The sequence below is a fragment of the Myotis nattereri genome (assembly GCF_964212035.1).
Source record: "Myotis nattereri genome assembly, chromosome: 2".
Classification (NCBI taxonomy): Eukaryota; Metazoa; Chordata; class Mammalia; order Chiroptera; family Vespertilionidae; genus Myotis; species Myotis nattereri.
In genome coordinates, this window is record NC_138076.1 from 82,798,080 (window position 1) to 82,816,954 (window position 18,875).

The 18,875-nt window shown below is 37.0% G+C and overlaps 1 protein-coding gene across 1 annotated transcript in view; it reads right to left on the reverse strand.

Moving 5' to 3' along the window:
- VWA8 (von Willebrand factor A domain containing 8) overlaps positions 1-18,875 on the reverse strand; it is a 392,708-nt gene that overhangs the window by 290,168 nt on the left and 83,665 nt on the right. The window contains exons 10-12 of the mRNA XM_081082746.1: positions 18,651-18,782; positions 16,147-16,281; positions 15,980-16,057 (exon numbers count right to left, since the gene is read on the reverse strand). Coding sequence (XP_080938872.1) covers positions 15,980-16,057; positions 16,147-16,281; positions 18,651-18,782 — 345 coding nt within the window. The remainder of the gene's footprint in view (positions 1-15,979; positions 16,058-16,146; positions 16,282-18,650; positions 18,783-18,875) is intronic.

An 18,875-nucleotide genomic window follows, 5' to 3' on the forward strand; every position in this document is an offset into this window, starting at 1 on the left:
CTAGTTCTTGGCCATGTGGGGTGTTGCTGACTTTTCATTCTAGGTTTGCACATAGGGCATCCTAAATTCTGTGAGGATGGTGACTCTGTCTGTTCTACAGTAAGCCTGTGAGCAAATAAATATGATCCCCATTTTACATCTACTCTCAGACTGTAGTAATATTTCCCCAAGTGGGACTGGATCCTATAAACCAATTCCCACTCTCTACTACACTGAATAAGAATGAAGATCTGAGCTCACCTTTCACATGAGGAGCCCATGAGGCAGCCTCACGTTCCTGGCCGGGCACCAGGATGGGAGGGAGCCTCACGTCCCAGCGGCACAAGTTCCCACCCCCATCCCCAATGCTGCAAGTCCCGCTCCTGCTGATCAGTCGTTACATGATGGTGTCCCAACCAATTTGCATATTACCCTATTATAAGTATAGATATGGAAAACAACCCAACTATCCATAGGTAGATTGGTTGAATAAACTTTGGTACATCCATATAATAATGGAATAATATGCAACCAAAAATAAAAAGAATGAGGAATATCTCTAGGAAAAGGAAAAGACAACTACTTTTACTTTAATGTTTCTATTATAAAATTCATAAGGAATGTACAATTTGCCAGCTTTACTTTTTCAATTAGCCGTCGACTATGTGCCCATGAAGGGAATAGAAAACTGAACAGTGTATTGTCACTGACCTGAAGGACCTTACAAATGTTGGGAGAGACAAACTGATAAATTTCACTAATTCCAAGATACACACTTTTTACATTTTAATATCTCTGAAATCAGGATTACCACTCTCACCACTTCTTTCTTAATCATTTTTAATTTTTCAATTACAGTTGACATGAAATACTATATTAGTGTCAGGTGTACACCCCAGTGTTTAGAAATTATATAACTTACTAAACTTACTAAGATTATCCCAATAAATCTTATACCCATCTGACAACATACATAGTTATTAGAATGTTATTGACTATATTCTCTATACTATACTTTACACCCCAATGGCTATTCTGTAAGTACCAATTTATACTTCTCAATCTCTTCACCTTTTAACACCCATCCCCAACCCACCTCTGGCAGCCATCAAGATGTCTTCTGATCTATGAGTCTGTTTTTGTGCTGCTTGTTCATTTCTTTTGATTGTTAGATTCAATTGTTGATAATATGTATTTATTGCCTTTTATTGTTCATATTTTTTATCCTTTTTTTCCTCTTCTTCTTAAAGAAGACCCTTAAACATTTCATGTAATACTGATTTGGTGCTGATGAACTCCTTTAGCTTTTTCTTGTCTGGGAAGCTCTTTATCTGACCTTTAATTCTAAATGATAGCTTTGCTGGGTAGAGTAATCTTGGTTGTAGGTCCTTGCTTTTCATCACTTTGAATATTTCTTGCCACTGTCTTCTGGCCTGCAAAGTTTCTGTTGAGAAATCAGCTGACAGTTGTATGGGTGCTCCCTTGTAGGTAACTAACTGCTTTTCTCTTGCTGCTTTTAAAATTCTCTCCTTGTTTTTAACCTTTGGCATTTTAATTATGATGTGTCTTGGTGTAAGCCTCTTTGGGTTCATCTTATTTGGGATTCTCTGTGCTTCCTGGACTTGTATATCTATTTCCATCACCATGTAAGGGAAGATTTCTGTCATTATTTTTTCAAATAGGTTTTCAATTTCTTGCTCTCGCTCTCCTTTTGGCAATCCCATGATGCAAATGTTGGTATGCCTGAAGTTGTCCCAAAGGATCCTTACACTATCTTCATATTTTTTTATTCTTTTTCTTTTTACTGTTCTGATTGGGTATTTTTTGCTTCCTCATATTCCAAATTGTTGATTTAATTCTCCATGTCATCTATTGTTGATTCCCTTGAATTATTCTTCATTTCAGTTAGTGTATCCTTTATTTCTGACTGACTCTTTTTTATGGTTTCTATGTCTTTTTTATGCTGCTGAAGTTCTTGCTAAATTCCTTGAGTATCCTTATTACCACTGTTTTGAAATCTGTAGCTGGTAGTTTGCATGCCTCCACTTCATTTAGGTTTTTTTTCTGGAAATTCCTCCTCTTCTTTCATTTGGGACCTGTTCCTTTGTCTCTGCATTTTTTGGCTGCTTCCTATGTTTGTTTCTACTTATGAGGTAGAGCTGCTACATTTCCTGGAATTGGTAGACTGGCCTTGTGTAGTAGGCAATGTGTAGGGCCCAGTGGCACAGCCTCCCTAGTCATCTGAGCTGGGTACTCCAGGTGCACTCCTGTGTGGGCTGTATGCACTGCCCTGTTGTAGCTGAGCCTTGACTGCTGTTGACATCAATGGGAGGGATTGTCCCTCAGGCCATTAATCTGTGAGATATGGCTGCAACTAAAGTGGAGGAGCTGCTGTGTAGGAGACACCCTTATGGAGCAAGACTTGCTTCAGTGGAGCTTCGATGGTCACTGAATTCACCTTTGTGTATGTCACTCATGGAGGGTTGTATTCTGGCATGGTCTAAGCTATCCACTGTGTGCACTGGCTTGGGGGCCTCTTGGGAGATGCAAGACCACCACTGCCTGTGCCCACCAGGCATGAGCTACAGAGCAATTTGCAGATGGATGCTACTTGTGTTGGGCTTGGAGGTGCCCAGTAGAGGGCAAGCTATGAACCAAGGCAAGCTACCACTAACGGTGAGCCTGACATCACTTAGCAAGAGGTACAGGGTACACAGAAGCCAGATGCTGCTTGTTTGAGAGATTTTAGGAAAGTCCAAAGCATGAGTCAAGAGAGGTCACTTATATGGAAAAGCCACAAGAAATGATTTGGATGGGCCCACAAGTTGAGTAGGAAAGGGTTTCAGGGAATTACCAGGTAAGGCAAACAGTGTGAGCCACGTTGATGGAGAATCAGATATGGAGCCCCCTGTGGGCTCAGTGGGGGAGCAGGGGGGTCTCAGAAAAGAAACAATGGTCTCTGCCAGCACTTCTGTGTGGCAGAAAGTTGCCCCCCTGCCCACAGCTCTGGCCCTGATACCAGACAATTCAGTTCCTACCATATGTCCCTAGCTCCTTTCAAGCTGCTGCCCTCATGCTAGAGCTCAGAAGGAGTAAGTCCAAATAAGTTCGTGCCCAGGCCCTGCCTAGAACACCAGCAGCCCTCCATCTCACTCACACACAATCATTGCTAGTTTTGACAGGCAGAAGTTATGGGGACTTGTCTTCCTAGCAATGGAACCCTGGGCTGGGGGCTCTGGTGTGGGGCTGGAGCCCCTCACTCCTCAAGGGGGAGCCCTGCAGCCAAGATATCCCTCCCAATTTTAAACCACCACACATGGATATAGGACCAGTCCATTCCACGTCTCCACCCCTCCTACCAGTCTTGACGTGGCCTCTTCTTTAAATCCCTAGTTGTAGGACTTACATTCAGCTAGAATTCAAGCGGTCCTGAATGATGGCTGTTCTGTAGTTTACATGTATTATTGATATGGATGTGGGAGAAATCAAGTACTGCGTTTACTTAGGCCACCACTTTACTAGTAACAGGAAATCCCACTCTTAACACTTTTATTCAACACATATTAGATGTCTTAGCCAAAGTAATTAGTAAGAGAAAGAAATAAAAGGCATCCATATTGGAAAGGATTAAGTAAAATTGTCACTATTTAAAGATGACATTATACTATATGTAGAAAACCCTATAGATTTCATCAAAACAGAACTAATAAAAAAAATTCAGTACAGTTTCACGATACAAAATCAATAGCAAAAATCTGTTGCATTTCTATGCACTAATAATGAACTACTGGAAAGAGAAATTAAGAAAATAACAGTTTACAATTGTATGAAAAAGAATAAAATAGTAAGAATAAATTTAACAAAGAACGTAAAAGACCTGTATATTGGAAAATATGAGACATTAAAGAAAAAAATTGAAGAAGAAACAAATAAATGTTCATGGATAGGAAGAATTAATATTATTAAAATGTCCATACCACCAAAGCAATCCACAAATTCAGTGCAGTCCTATCAATGGATGGCATTTTTCACAGAACTAGAACAAACAACCTAAAATTTGTATCAAGCCATAAAAATATCCTGAATAGCCAGAGCAATCTTGAGACAGAAGAACAAAGCTGGAGGCTTCACGTTCCCCGATTTCAAATTATATTATTAGCTATTATAATTAAAACAGTATGGTATTGGCTTAAAGACGGACACATAGAACAATAGAACAGAACAGAGCCTAGAAATAAACCCATGCATATATGGTCAATTAATTTATGACAAAACAGCCAAGAACATACAATGAGGAAAGGGCAGTCTCTTCAATAAATGGTGTTGGGAAAATGTTACAGCACATGCAAAAGAATGAAACTGAACTGCTCTCTTACACCATTTAGAAAAATTAACTCAAAATAGACTAAAGACTTGAGTGTCAAGATCTGAAACCATAAAACTGCCAGAAGAAAATATAGGCAATAAACTCCTTGACAAAGATCTTGGAGATGGTTTTTTAATCTGCCACTTAAAAAAAGGCAACATCATGCTGAAAAGCATCTGTGCAGCAAAGGAAGCCATCAAGAAAATGAAAAAGCAACCTACCGAATGAGAAAATATTTATGAATCATATATACATAATAAAGGGCTAATATCCAAAATATATAGAAACTCATACAACTCAAAATTAACAAACAAAAAAACAATTAAAAAATAGTATCTGAATAGCCATTTTTCCAAAGAAGACACACAGATATCTAACAAATATGAAAAGATGCTCTACCTCATCAATCATCAGGGAAATGGAAATCAAAACTACATGAAATATTACCTCACATCTGTTTGAATGGCTATTATTAAAAAGACTAGAAATAACAAGTGTTGGTGAAGATGTAGAAAAAAAGGATCCCTGTGCAGTGTTAGTGGGAATGTAAATTGTTGCAGCCATTATGGAAAATAGTATGGAGGTTCCTCAGAAAATTCAAAATAGAACCATATGATCCAGCATCCCACTTCTGGGTATTAGAAGAAAACTGAAACAGTAACTTGAAATGTTATATACACCCCCATTGCAGCATTATTTACCAAAGCCAAGATATGAAAATAGCCCAAGTGTCCATCTATAGATGAATAAAGATGTAATATACATGTATGTAAATAATATTCTATATCTTACATATAGAATATTATTCAGCCATAAGAAAGAATGAAATATTGCCATTTGTAACACCATTCATGGACCTCAAGGGCATTATGCTAAGTGAAATAAGTGAGATTGAGAAAGCAAATCCCACATATGTATTATGTATAGAATCTAATAAAATAAATTAACTAAGCTTAGAGATACAGAATAGATTGATGGTTACCAGAGGAAGGAAATGGGGATGAGAGAAACAGGTGAATTTTTTTTTAGTTTAAATAAACTGAATAATAATAATAAAAAGCCAGGGCAAAGTAAGAAAGAACAAAATTAGTGTTGGAAGAACAGATTAGGCAAAACCCAGGCTGGAAACAGGGGGAAAGCTTAGGAAGCTAGTGTTGACAACTAGGTGAGAAGGCCTGAGCATTAGACATAAAGCTAAAGTAGTAGGAACACAGAGAAGTATTGACATTTAAACACTAATAAAATGAGTTAAGGTACCTAGCAATTAAACAGAGCAAACTACTAGTACATGCAACATTGTGATAAATCTCAAATGCATTATTAAAGTGAAAGAAACCAGACTCAAGAGGCACAAACTATTTAATTCCATTCATATGCCAGTTTGGAAAAAGGCAAAACTAATAGAAACAGAAAACATATCAGTGTTTGCCAGGAAAGAGGGGTGACTAAAAGAGGCGCAAGGGAATTTTTTTAGGTGATGGAAATATTTTATATCTCAATCATGGTGGTTATATCTCAATGTGTTTGGCAAAATGGACTGAATTTTACTATATGTTAATTAAATCTCAATAAACATTACTTTAAGAACACCAACTGTGATAAGGTAGAACACAGCCAAATTTACTCATTTATATATTGCTTATGACTGTTTTTCCACTACAACAGCAGAGTTGAGAAGTTTCAACAGGGACTGCCAAGTTCACAAAGCCTAAAATATCAAAGCTTAAAATATTTATTATCTGGTCTTTAAAAAAAAAAAAAAAAAAAAAAAAAAGCTAGGTTACTAAGTGGTTAGAGCATCAGGGACTGCCAAGTTCACAAAGCCTAAAATATCAAAGCTTAAAATATTTATTATCTGGTCTTTAAAAAAAAAAAAAAAGCTAGGTTACTAAGTGGTTAGAGCATCAACCTCATCCCAAAGGGTTTTTCCTGGCCAAAGGACATACCTGGATTGCAGGTTCGATCCCTGCCCTTCTCCGCCCCCCACCCCCACCGATGTTTCTCTCCCTCCCTCCCTCTCTTTCACTCAAGAAAAACCAAAAAGAGATTTTCAACCTTGTTATAAAGTACTATCACCCATTTGTCTGGTTCTTATTAAAAAAACTTGTCCATAAAATGAATAGGAAGAAGGTAACAGAATGTGCATAAATGTTCTATTCAAATCACTGGGGTATAGAAAGGAGTTATTTTCCAAATGCAGCCTGAATTAAGTCTCCAGTCAGTTCTCAATAACAGCTACAGATATTTTAAAAGAAACTTTCACAAAAATTTCCCATTATAATCACATTTCCCATTTGGACCTACTATTTATATTATACATCTGTCGGATTTTGTTGTTAAAGTAACAAAACACTGGCCTTTTAATTAATTAATTAGCTACAACCTATATAACTGCTTCTTTATACCATTTCTACCTGAAACAACTAGCTTTCCTATGTATTTAAAGTATGAATTCAAATAATTAGAGAAGTATTATAAATTGACTTTCACTTTTCTTTTAAAGCTGGGAAATATAAATAACAAAGTGTGTGGCATTTTTACATAAAAACTAAAGCACAAGTACTATGTGAAGATTTTTTAGATGTGATAACAGAAGAAATTATATTAGCTGCCTAAAAAATTCCTCCATTATATAACTTGTATTTATCTCATTATTTATTTTTTAAATGAAGAAATATAAAATGTTAGTATGCATAGGCAATAATTATAATGGTGACTTATAATTAGTTGGGCATAAACTTGGTGTTATATTACAGAGAGTCACCATTCTCCATCATTTTCAATAAAGTATATTTGTGAAGCAACTTATTGGAGTAAAGGTTATACTTCCTACCTTTACAATTTAATTTATAAAATTCCTTGTGTGTGCAATTGATACCTGCATATTAGTAGCCTGATGAAACTTACTGAAATGATTAAAACATGGTGTAATATTTATAATTTTACAATTACAAATAACATCATAATGCATTATAATTTATCTATTAAATTATGGCAAAGAACATGGTAGTTATTGGCCCACTTATAGCATGCCTCTGATATTATAGGCAGGAAATATAAAATCATATATACTAAAAATGTACCTTAAAATTAGAAGGGAAATTTTATTCTGCTAACTTTTAAAATTTGATACTGTACTATGTTTTATACTCAGATAGGTTAAAATAAAATTTAAAAATATATCCTACATAAAGGAGGCAGGATATATTCTACATAACACAACATTATTATCAAGAAGAAGCTGAAAAAGACATGAGATAAAAGTCTTGGTAAGCCTGGGACTTGAAGGGATTACTTGAGTCCGGCATTTAAAGTTCTTATGTGATAATGATATACATTGTTCTTTAAAAATAAATTTTATTTTAAAAAATTTGAAGGAGTTGAGGTAAGTCAACTCTTAAAATAACATTATGAAGGTTATTCCACGTGGGAAAAGAAAAAATTTCAAAGAAGACAGAAAGGATGACAGAGTGGAGCAAAATAATAAAGTCGGCCTCCAAAGTGGACTATAAACCACTTAAGTGAATACAGATATCCTGAAATCTTGATGAGAGAAAAGTGCAAAAAGTCAAGGCAAAACGAGAAGCAAGAAAATAAATCCAAGACAAAGAAGTGAAAACAAACCAGAGAGAATAAAAGAAGATATTTCCACTGTATTTGGATAAACAGGAAGAAGTGGGGATTATAGATTAGATGGAAGAGGGAGAAAAGGGTTTGGTTGCAATTTAGCTACAGGAAGAAAAACTTAGCGAAAGAGCCCTGGCCAGTGTGGCTCCGGTGGTCGCAGTGTCGTCCTGTACACCCGAACAGTGCAGGGTGGATCCCCAGTCCGAACACATACGGGAGGCAACTGATAGAAGTTTCTCCCTCACATCAATGTTTCTGTTTCTCTCTCCTATTTTCCTCTCTTTAAAAATAAATAAAATAAATTTAAAATTTAGCCAAGGAGTCAAGAATGATCCTAAGATTCCAATATGTTTTAGACAGTAATTATTTCATTAAAAATCCCTTAAATGTATTTGATCTTAAATTGTGATTGGAGTTGACTTGGCTTTTAATCCAACCAGTATTTAAACAGAAGAAAGAGATCTTAAATCTGGTGCTGTTTATGATGTGGAAAGAAATCTGGAAATATGCCCTTATCTGGTTGTGAAGGAAAAGAATAATAACTGTGTTTCTTCAGTACTATGAAACCACTGGCTTCAACATTAAAAAAAGAATAACCAATTAAAAGAATCTGACCTAACACTTGCGCCAAATGATGTAAACAAGACTTTCATAACCTATTATGAAACTCATTTTATGTACTGCCACATATTTGTGTTAAGGTTCTGTTTTTCTTCATCTGAAATGCAGTTCTAGAAATAGACAAGTCTAAAAATAAGGCAGAACCCACAGATTAAGCGTAGCTTTATACATGCACATGTAACAGGGAAATCTCCACATCTAGGAAAACAGATGTTGGGTTACTTATCCACACTGAATTCTCTGTCAGGTCTGGAAATTTTTCATTATAAAACCCAAATCCATTATTTAATTCTATTAAATTAGTTCCTCTGTCCCACAGATATCAATGAGCTCTAATAAACATGAAAGTGTGAGCAATAAAAGTCTTATATTTAATCTCAGAAGCTTGGTTTCTATCATGAAAACCAAGGGATTAACAGTTTCAAAATCTGCAAATGTTAATACAGTGCCTGATATATGCTTTGGTCCAGTTCATGAAAAGAAGTCATGAGAAAAAAGCAAATTCACTTAAAAATATGTTACCATTATTATTTCTCTACTAGAGGCCCGGTGCATGAATTTGTGCACTGGTGTGGTCCCTTGACCTGGCCGGCGATTGGGCTGATTGGGACCGCCACAGGTTGGGCGGGGAAGGGGCCAGGGGAGGTTAGCCGGCAGGGGGGAGGGGTAACTTTCTGAGTCCATACTTCTGGAAACCTCTTTTCTCCTAGACATTTCTCTAAAGATTAATATAGAGAAAAGTAAAATTAGAAAAGGGTTTTCAGAATATGTGATTAGTTTGCTTATCTCTATACCAGTTTTCCAAATCCTTGTAGGCTATCTACAAGGTAGACAGTGTATATGCAGAGGATGAACAAAATAGTCTATGGGAGCCCTGGCTGGTGTGGCTAAGTTGGTTGGGTGTTGTCCCATGCACTGAAAGATTACCAGTTAGATTCCTGATCAGCGAACATGCCTGGGTTTTGGGCTCGATCCCCAGTAGGGGGCATGCAGGAGGCAATAGATCAATGTTTCACTCTCACATCAATGTTTCTCTCTCTCTTCTCACCCCCGCTTCCTCTCTCTCTAAAAATCAATTTAAAAATTTTTTTTTAAGTATTCTTATGGGAAACTTAAGTTCCTTTCAGCTATCATTAACTACATTTTTTAGACAGAGGATTAATTAAATATGATTAAACTAGAGGCCCGATGCACGAAATTTGTGCAAGAGTAGGCCTTTCTTCCCCAGCTGCCGGCACTGGCTTTCCTCTGGCACCCACAACCCGGGCTTCCCTCCAGCAACCAACAGGGCACCTGGGAACCGGACTTCCCTCACAGCCCCGGCTTCGTCCGGAAGGTCGTCCGGAAGAGCATCTGGTCTAATTAGCATATTATGCTTTTATTATTATATATTACAGATGATCTTATTCTGTGACAGGAACTAGAAGAGACTGACTTCATATTTCAAAAGAGTATCAGGAAATAGAATGCCTTGCCATAAACTTTAATGGTAGCATCTTCCTACCATTGTTTATCCATTAATCAACAAACTGAACAGGAAAGTTAAAAAAAAAAAAAATTTTTTTTTAATTTTGTAAGCTCATTGTCACTCTCCAAAAATATTTACTTCTTTCACATATAAAGATAATGTTCTCGCCCTAGCCAGTTTGGCTCAGTGGATAGAGCGTCACCCTGGGAACTGAAAGGTCCCAGGTTCGATTCCGGTCAAGGGCACATGCCCAGGTTGTGGTCTCGATCCCCAGTGGGGGACTTGCAGGAGGCAGCCGATCCATGATTTCTCTCATCATGGATGTTTCTATCTCTCTCTCCCTCTTCCTTCCTCTCTGAAATCAATAAAAATATATTTTTTAAAAAAAGATAATGTTCTCAATGACAAGATAGTTCAGAGTTTTGCAGTGGAGCTGAGAGATTGGAAGTGATGGCTATATACATAATCTCTTGCTGGGTTCTTCTTTTAAAGGATAGCAGAATGAAGTGACCATAGTATTAACACCTCAAGCATATGATTTTAGGATAGTTTACCACTACAATAAAGAAACCACTGTAAACTAACTACAGAAACCTGATGCAGAAACAGGACTGTCCGGAAAAAGATGAGGCAGAATTTCCAGCTTGTACTAGGAGAGTTTTTATTTTCATGTGAAGAAAATAATCTATACAAATAAATGCATAATATGCTAATTAGACTGGATTTCCTTCCGGATGACCTTCTGGACAAAGCCGGGCTGCAAGGTAAGCCCAGGTCCCGGGTGCCAGAGGGAAGCCGGTGCTGGCAGCCAAGGGAAGGAAGGCCTACTCTTGCATGAATTTCGTGCATCGGGCCTCTAGTCATGTATATAATTTTATAAATACTAATAACAAATTGGGATGGAGTCACAGAGAAAATAAGTATCATCCTCAAAAGGTCTTTTCCGCCCTAACTGGTTTGGCTCAGTGGATAGAGCATCGGCCTGTGGACTGAAGGGTCCCAGGTTCAATTCCAGTCAAGGGCATGTACCTTGGTTGCGGGCACATTCCCAGTAGGGGATGTGCAGGAGGCAGCTGATCGATGTTTCTTTCTCATCGATGTTTCTAACTCTCTATCCCCCTCCCTTTCTCTCTGTAAAAAATAATCAATAAAATATTAAAAAAAAAAAAAGGTCTTTTCCATATGATTTCAAAGCAATGGCACCTGAAGAGGTTAATTATGCTTGTATTTACCCTTGTCGTATAAAATGGAATATAATCTATACTAATAAAAGGGCAATATGCTAATTAGACCAGATGTCTTCCGATGTCCTTCCAAACAAAGCCGTGGATGGTGGCTGCTGCTGCTGCAAGGGCCGGGCCGAGGCTCAGGCAAGCTGCGGATGGCGGCTGCTGGTGTGAGGGCCGGGCCGAGGCTCAGGCAGCCGCTGCAGCTTTGTCTGGAAGGACATACGGAAGACGTCCAGTCTTATTAGCATATTACCCTTTTATTAGTCTAGATCAGGGGTCCTCAAACTTTTTAAACAGGGGGCCAGTTCACTGTCCCTCAGACCGTTGGAGGGCCGGACTATAGTTTAAAAAAAAACTATGAACAAATTCCTATGTACACTGCACATATCTTATTTTGAAGTAAAAAAACAAAACGGGAACAAATACAATATTTGTATTTGCACGTGGCCCGTGGACCGCAGTTTAAGGACCCCTGGTCTAGATCATATTAGATGGGGGCATCACCTTCCCCTGATCCGCCTGATCGCCTCCCACAGAGGGAGGCCAGAGGCAGCAGCAGCGAGGGGGTGATAGGGGCGGTGCCTTCCCCTGATCAGCTGGTAGCCTCCCGCAGAGGCCGGACTGCGGCTTAGGACATCCCCTGAGGGCTCCAGGACTGTGAGAAGGGGCAGGCCAGGCTGAGGCAGCCCCCTTCAGTGCACAAATTTTCGTGCAACGGGCCTCTAGTATATTTATAATAGAACTTAACCTGTTTTACACCCTGTACGACAGCATCTTTGCAGAGTGCCCTCTCGCACTCTGGGACCCCTAAGGGGATGTTGGAGAGCTGGTTTTGGCCCAATCCCCACAGGCCAGGGCAAGGGACCCCACCTGCCAGAGGGACCCTGCTCACTCGACAGAAGCCTTTCAAGCAGGAGGTTGCCTCCAGGGCATGTCCAGCCCGTCTCACCCAGTCCCGCCCCACCGTCCACCTTCTAATTAATTTCCTTTCAATGTGCATGAATCCGTGCACCGGGTCACTCGTATATTTATAATAGAATTTAACCTGTTTTACAATAACATTGATGATTTTTTTCTACCCCAGTATTTGGTAGAAAAGTATTTTCATTGGAAACTAGAAATTTGATGGTTAAGAGGTTGATGAGTTGATAGAATGTCCTCCTCAGATCACTTTTAACATGAACTGTGGAGGGTGAAGGACAGATGAACTAGCATACTGAGCTAACCACCTGACTTCTAATCTCTGATGAAGACACCAAGAGAGGTAATTCTGTAAGAGGGTAGGGTATTCTTCATGGCATCTTCCATAAACGAAGTTAAAGATATTACCCTCCCCCAAATTCCTTATTTCCCTTTAAAAAATGCAATAGACCTAGAATCAATACATAAAAATTAATTTCAAAAAATACTTTCAGTGAGTTCCAATACTTGCTGCCAGCTGTACAAGGTAAACATTTATTTTCTTTTCACTACATGTTTATCTCTCAAGACTCAGATAAAATCACCACTAATTGAAGTATCTTCATCTTAATTCATATTCTTCATGACTTCATAATCTTGATCACATGCTTTTTTATTGATTTCATCTTTTAAAATCATAAAGTACTTCTTAGTAAATATTTGAACCTATTAAGTTTTCCAATCAGTTAATTATCTATTTTCCTTCATCTCCTTTTTTACCTACATACCTTTACTATCTTTCTTGAAATATGACAATGAAAATTGAACAAAATAGTAGGGGTATAAAGCCACCATAGTTTTGTACAAAGGAAGGATGTTTTCTCTTTTGTTTCTAAAATTATTTTCAATGTAACTCCAAATCCTAAATAACTTGGTGCTCTGAGTGAGTTAAACTACACAAAAGAAAGAGAAAATTTAATTTCAGGGGGAACTCTCACATATCTTTTACAATAGATTATCTTGCTTATAGCCCAAAAGTTACCAGTACCATGTGATTACAATTCCTTCTAAATTCTGACCACTTCAACCAATAGGCACAAAGTACCTTACAGCAGCACGAAGCAGTATCCTCAACATAATCATCTGAAATATGAGTTGTTAACAAAATTTTCTGTTACCTAAGGTCACTACAAGAAGCTGGTTTAAATGTCATTTTTCAAAAATAAGAACTTTTTGTTGTTGTTGTTAATCCTCACCCAGGGGTATTGTTTAGAGAGAGTGGAAGGGAGGGAAGGAGGGGGAAAGACAGAGAGAGAAATAACAATGAAAGAGAAACAGATCAATTGTTTGCCTTTTGCACGTGCCCTGACCTGGGCCAGGGTTCAAACCCGAGACCCCTTGGTATGTGGGCTGAAGCTCTATCCACGGAGAATACTGGCCAGGAAAAAATTAAGAACATTTTATGTATAAATATATTCAGTAAAAATAAAAATGTTTAACCAAAGAATAAACAAAAAACAAAAAAAAAATGCATTCTAAAATGTAAATAAACAGGATCACAATCACTTCTAGAACTGTTCAAAGAATAAAAAGAGAGGCTCTTCTTTAAGTAAAAAAATAGGAAAATCACCCAAAGACTAATATATAAAATCAATAAATTAGAAGAATAAAAATGTCTTAGGATACATTATCACCAAAAAATACATGACAGAAAATTTCACTCTGTAAAAACACAAGCTGTTAAGTTTGCTGTTTCATCATACTGTGTACAACATGTACATCCACTAAAATAATACTAAAACACACATAGGAATAAATTAACCAAAGAGATGAAAGGCTAATACACTGAAAATATAAAACACTGCTGAAAGAACTTAAAGACATAAATAAACAGAAAAGCATCCATGGACACAGATTGGAAGACAATATTAAAATGACAATACTACCCACCCAAAGCGATCTACAGATTCAATGAAATCCCTACTAAATTTCAACAGCATTTTTTTTTCATAAGTAGAAAAACATAACCTAAGATTCATATGAAATCTCAAGGGGCCCTGAACAGCAAAGCAATCCTGGAAAAGAAAACAAAGCTGGAGGTCTCACACTTCCTGATTTCAAAACTTACTACAATGCTATAGCAATCCAAACAGTGTGATACTGATATAATGACAGACATATAGACCAACGGAATGGAGAGCCCAGAAATAAACCCTTCCATATATAAAGTCAACTGATTTTTGACAAGGATGCCAAGACCATCCCATGGGAAAAAGACAGTCTTTTCAGCAAATAGTGCTGGAAAAACTGGATATCCACATGCAAAAGATTGAAGCTGGACCTTTACTTTACACCATATATAAAAAGTAACTCAAAATGGCTGAGAGATATAAATGTAAGAACTAAAACTGTAAAACTATTAGAAGAAAACATGAGGGAAAATTCATAACACTGGACTTGGCAATAATTTATTGAATATAACACCAAAAACACAGGCAACAAAAAGATAAATTAGATTTTATCAAAATTAAAACCTTTGTGCATCAAAAGATACTATGAAGACAGTGAGAAGACAACCCACAGAATGAGAGAAAATATTTGCAAATCATATATCTGAGAATGAATTTATATCCAGAATACATAAAGAACTCCTACAACTCAATAACAAAAAAGACAACCCAGTTAAAACATTGGCAAGAAGCTTAAATAGGCATTTCTACAAGATACACAAATGGCAAATAAGTACATGAAAAGATGCTCAATATCAAAACTACAATGAGTTACCACTTCACACCCTTTAGGATGGCTACTATAAAGTACAAAATAAGTATTGACAAGAATACTAGTATGAAGGAATTGGAACCTGTGAATTGCTGGTGGAAATGTAAAATGGTGCAGCTACTATGGACTCCTCAACAAGTTAAACACAGAATTACAATATGATTCAGGAATACCCAGGGACTCAAACAGATACTTGTACAATTATTGTATAATAATTTATAGTAGAATTACTTACAATAGCCAAAATTTTTCAGTGTGTGAATGGACAAACAAAAAGGGGCATATACATGCAACCAAATATTATTCAGCCATAAAAAAAAAAGTTAATGAAATTCTGATATATGCTATAACATGGCTAAATATTGAAAACTATATGCTAAGTAATATTAACTAGGGACAAAAGGATAAAAAGTATATGATTCTACTTATATGAGGTACCTAGAATAAGCAAATTAACAGGGATAGAAAATTATACAGAGGTTACCAGAGTCTGGGGGAAGGGATGAATTGAAAGTTATTGTTTAATTGGTATAGAGTTTCTATTTGGGATGATAAAAAGTTCTAGAAATAGATAGTGGTGACGGTTACACAACATTGTGAATGTACTTAATGCGAATGAATTGTACACGTAAAAATGGTAAATTTTATGTTATGCATATTTTACCACAACAAAAAATAATCTATTTGGTGAGTACCTACTTATATCCCACTGCTGCTAAAATGCACCTTGTTTAGAATTCCAAATTACGATTAAATGTACTGTGTGTTTGTACATGCATGTATAATGAATCTCCCTTTAAAAAGAGATCCTGGCACGCTGTGCCCACCAGATATCCTTGAACATACCTTCGAAGTTCGAAATAATTATACTTGCAATTTGATTGCTATTTCAGTTATTTATCTACATCTAAATTAATAGGTCATAAGTTAAAGGAAAATACCTATCAATTCAACTGATGGTCTACACATATTTGTTTATAGTACAAGTGATAAAATTGGACATTGTACCTGATAGAGCATGATAGGTTCTATGTTGTATCCTAAGGTATCTGCAAAGTTCTTAGCGATGACTGTTTTTCCACAACCCTATAAACAGAAACACAATCATTTAAGAGATAAATCAAAACAACCAAAAGTCAGAAAACAGAAGTTTGCAGTGAGGCTGCCATTCTTACTTTTCCTCCAATTAAACATATGTCCTTAACCATGTGAGACTGCATCATTTCAGCCAGTAGTTGTTTATGGCTTAAAGTCTGTATAAAACGTTCTGATGCAAAAGGCTGACTGAATGGCCTAGTCCCAGCTGGCACCTGTAATAAAAGAGAGGTAAATATAATAAGCATATGGTTTTCTCAAAATATTAGTAAGTAAAAGCGCATAACTGCCATTTAAAGCCCCTACTAATTTCTTGCTCAATTCAATTCTATCCAGTGGTCGGCAAACTGTGGCTCGCGAGCCACATGTGGCTCTTTGGCCCCTTGAGTGTGGCTCTTCCTAAGCCTTAGGAGTACCCTAATTAAGTTAATAACAATGTACCTACCTATATAGTTTAAATGTAAAAAATTTGGCTCTCAAAAGAAATTTCAATCTTTGTACTGTTGATATTTGGCTGTGTTGACTAATTAGTTTGCCGACCACTGTTCTATACTCTTTTTGATATTTCAATAGAGCAGCAACTATTTTCTCATTCACAGATCTGATGATCATCAACCAACCTCCAAATCAATCATCCCTCTAAAATGAAAGCCCCATGCTGGCAGATATTTTCATAAGAATCATGTAATCTTCATCCTATTTATAACTTATAATAACAATGTCACTACTTGAGAATGAAGGTTTTTGTCCAAATTCCAGTTATAAGCATAGAATTTAAAATAAGTCCACTGGGACTCTCCAAAGTCACCAATGACCTGCTGACTTTTGAAATCCATGCCCATAAATCCTTTCCCACTCTTGTTTTAGTTAACCACTCAGAAGCATCTGTTCTTAAAATCTCTCCTCGAATCCCATATACCTACTTCTTCTATTTCCTATCTCCTCCTTATTAGTCTCCTATCAGAAGAAGATCTCCATGCTCTGCTGAGGACTCTGGGCTTAATCATACCATATACACATGAACCCTAAAGAACTGTAAGTTTGGAAGTGACAACATCAGATTTTCATTTTAAAAAGATCAGCCTGGTGGTAACATAAAAGGCTAACTGGAAGCGACTGGAGGCAATGAAGTTCGAAAACTATCACTAAAAGGAAGGAAATAATGAAACCTTGCTCATACCTCATGTCTCTGGATTTACTGTTTAGAATGCCTATAATGTCCTTTCATCTTTCTACCCCTGGGCCACTGGAAAATTCTTATGTCATACTTCAAGACTTAGCTCAAGTCCCACCTCCTCTCTGAAACTTACTCTACTCCTTCTGACTCCTGTATTACTTCCTTCTCTATATACCCATAACCATTCCAATGCAGTCCCTATTTATCTACCTCTATCCCTGACCATTAGCTTGGTGAAGTCATTCATCTGAAGGACACAGAAAGGTATAGTAGAAAATAATCCTGTCTAGAAGTCCCAGCAGTGATATTTCCTAGCTGGTGATCATGGGTGAATTGATTACTCTCTTTATATCAGTTTTCTAATCTGCAAAAGGGAGATAATAAAATTAACTCCAGGGTTACTGGGAGATTTAATAGCATAATATATACAAAGAGACAAATACAGTGACTAGTATACAGTAGCACTAGTAAAGCCTAATACGGAGCCTAGGTCATAGTAGACATAATCAATGTTCAGTCTGACGAATGAGTAAAACAGTAACATGAATAAGTATTAATCATATCACATTAAAACACAACAAAAAGTCTATAATTAAAGTTTGGTCTGTCACAACATAAGAAGGCAAGCCTTTTCTTTCCTCTATTTATTTATAATTTATTTAAGTCAGGATTTTTTCCAAGTTGGGCTTCCTTGAGATAGCTTCCATCGCCTCTTAAGGTTCTTAGGGAGCTCAAAGAAAGGGTTAGAAAGGATGGTAGAGCAAGCAAATGGAGCTCTATGACCAAATACCATTCCCCTCCTCTGAAAACTGTTTACTAGAACAGCTCTTCTTTCAACTGTCCCATGTAGTTAACAAAAATTTTATTTAAAAAGTATTCCCTAGCTGCTAAAATTTGTTTGAAAAGACTGACTGTTTCTTACTAAGGACTCCGACTACAAAATGCTTTCATTAATCAACACTTAACTTCATTTTCTCAGAGGTCAACTTTTGCTTTTAATAAAAGGCTATCCATATGTTTCTCCTGAACTTTTCCAGTTTAAAACATACATGACATAGATAAATATAGATACAGCTATGTAGATGCTATAGAGCCAAAGAATAATAATAAGGGGGTCATACACCCAATGTAGGTCATAAAAATAGGCAGAACCAGGCACATCTTAGAAAGTATAAACTCTGGCCCTGGACAGTGTAGCTCAGGTGGTTGGAGAATCATCTCATATACCTAAAGGTGGCAGGTTTGATTCTGGTCAAGGCATATACCCAAGTTGCAGGTTGTTCAATCCCCGGGCTTGATGCTTATGAGAGGCAACCAATTGATGTTTCTCACACTGATGTTTCTCTCTCTCCCCCTTTCCTCTCTCTTAAATCAATATTTTTTAAAGTATAAACTCTGACTCATTACCTTAATGGTCACCTCTTTTCCTGCAATCCGGACAGTAACAGAAGCTTGGGAGATGTGATTTTCAGTCATCCTTTCCACTCTCACAATCTCTTCAGGAAGCAAAGAGCTTCTTGAATCTTGGAGTTCAAAGCGCTGTAAAATTACAAGAAAATCATGGACTTTTCATTTTAGTATTAATGTTGGATATCTTGAAGATTCTGTCTTATTAGAACTGAAACTCACTCT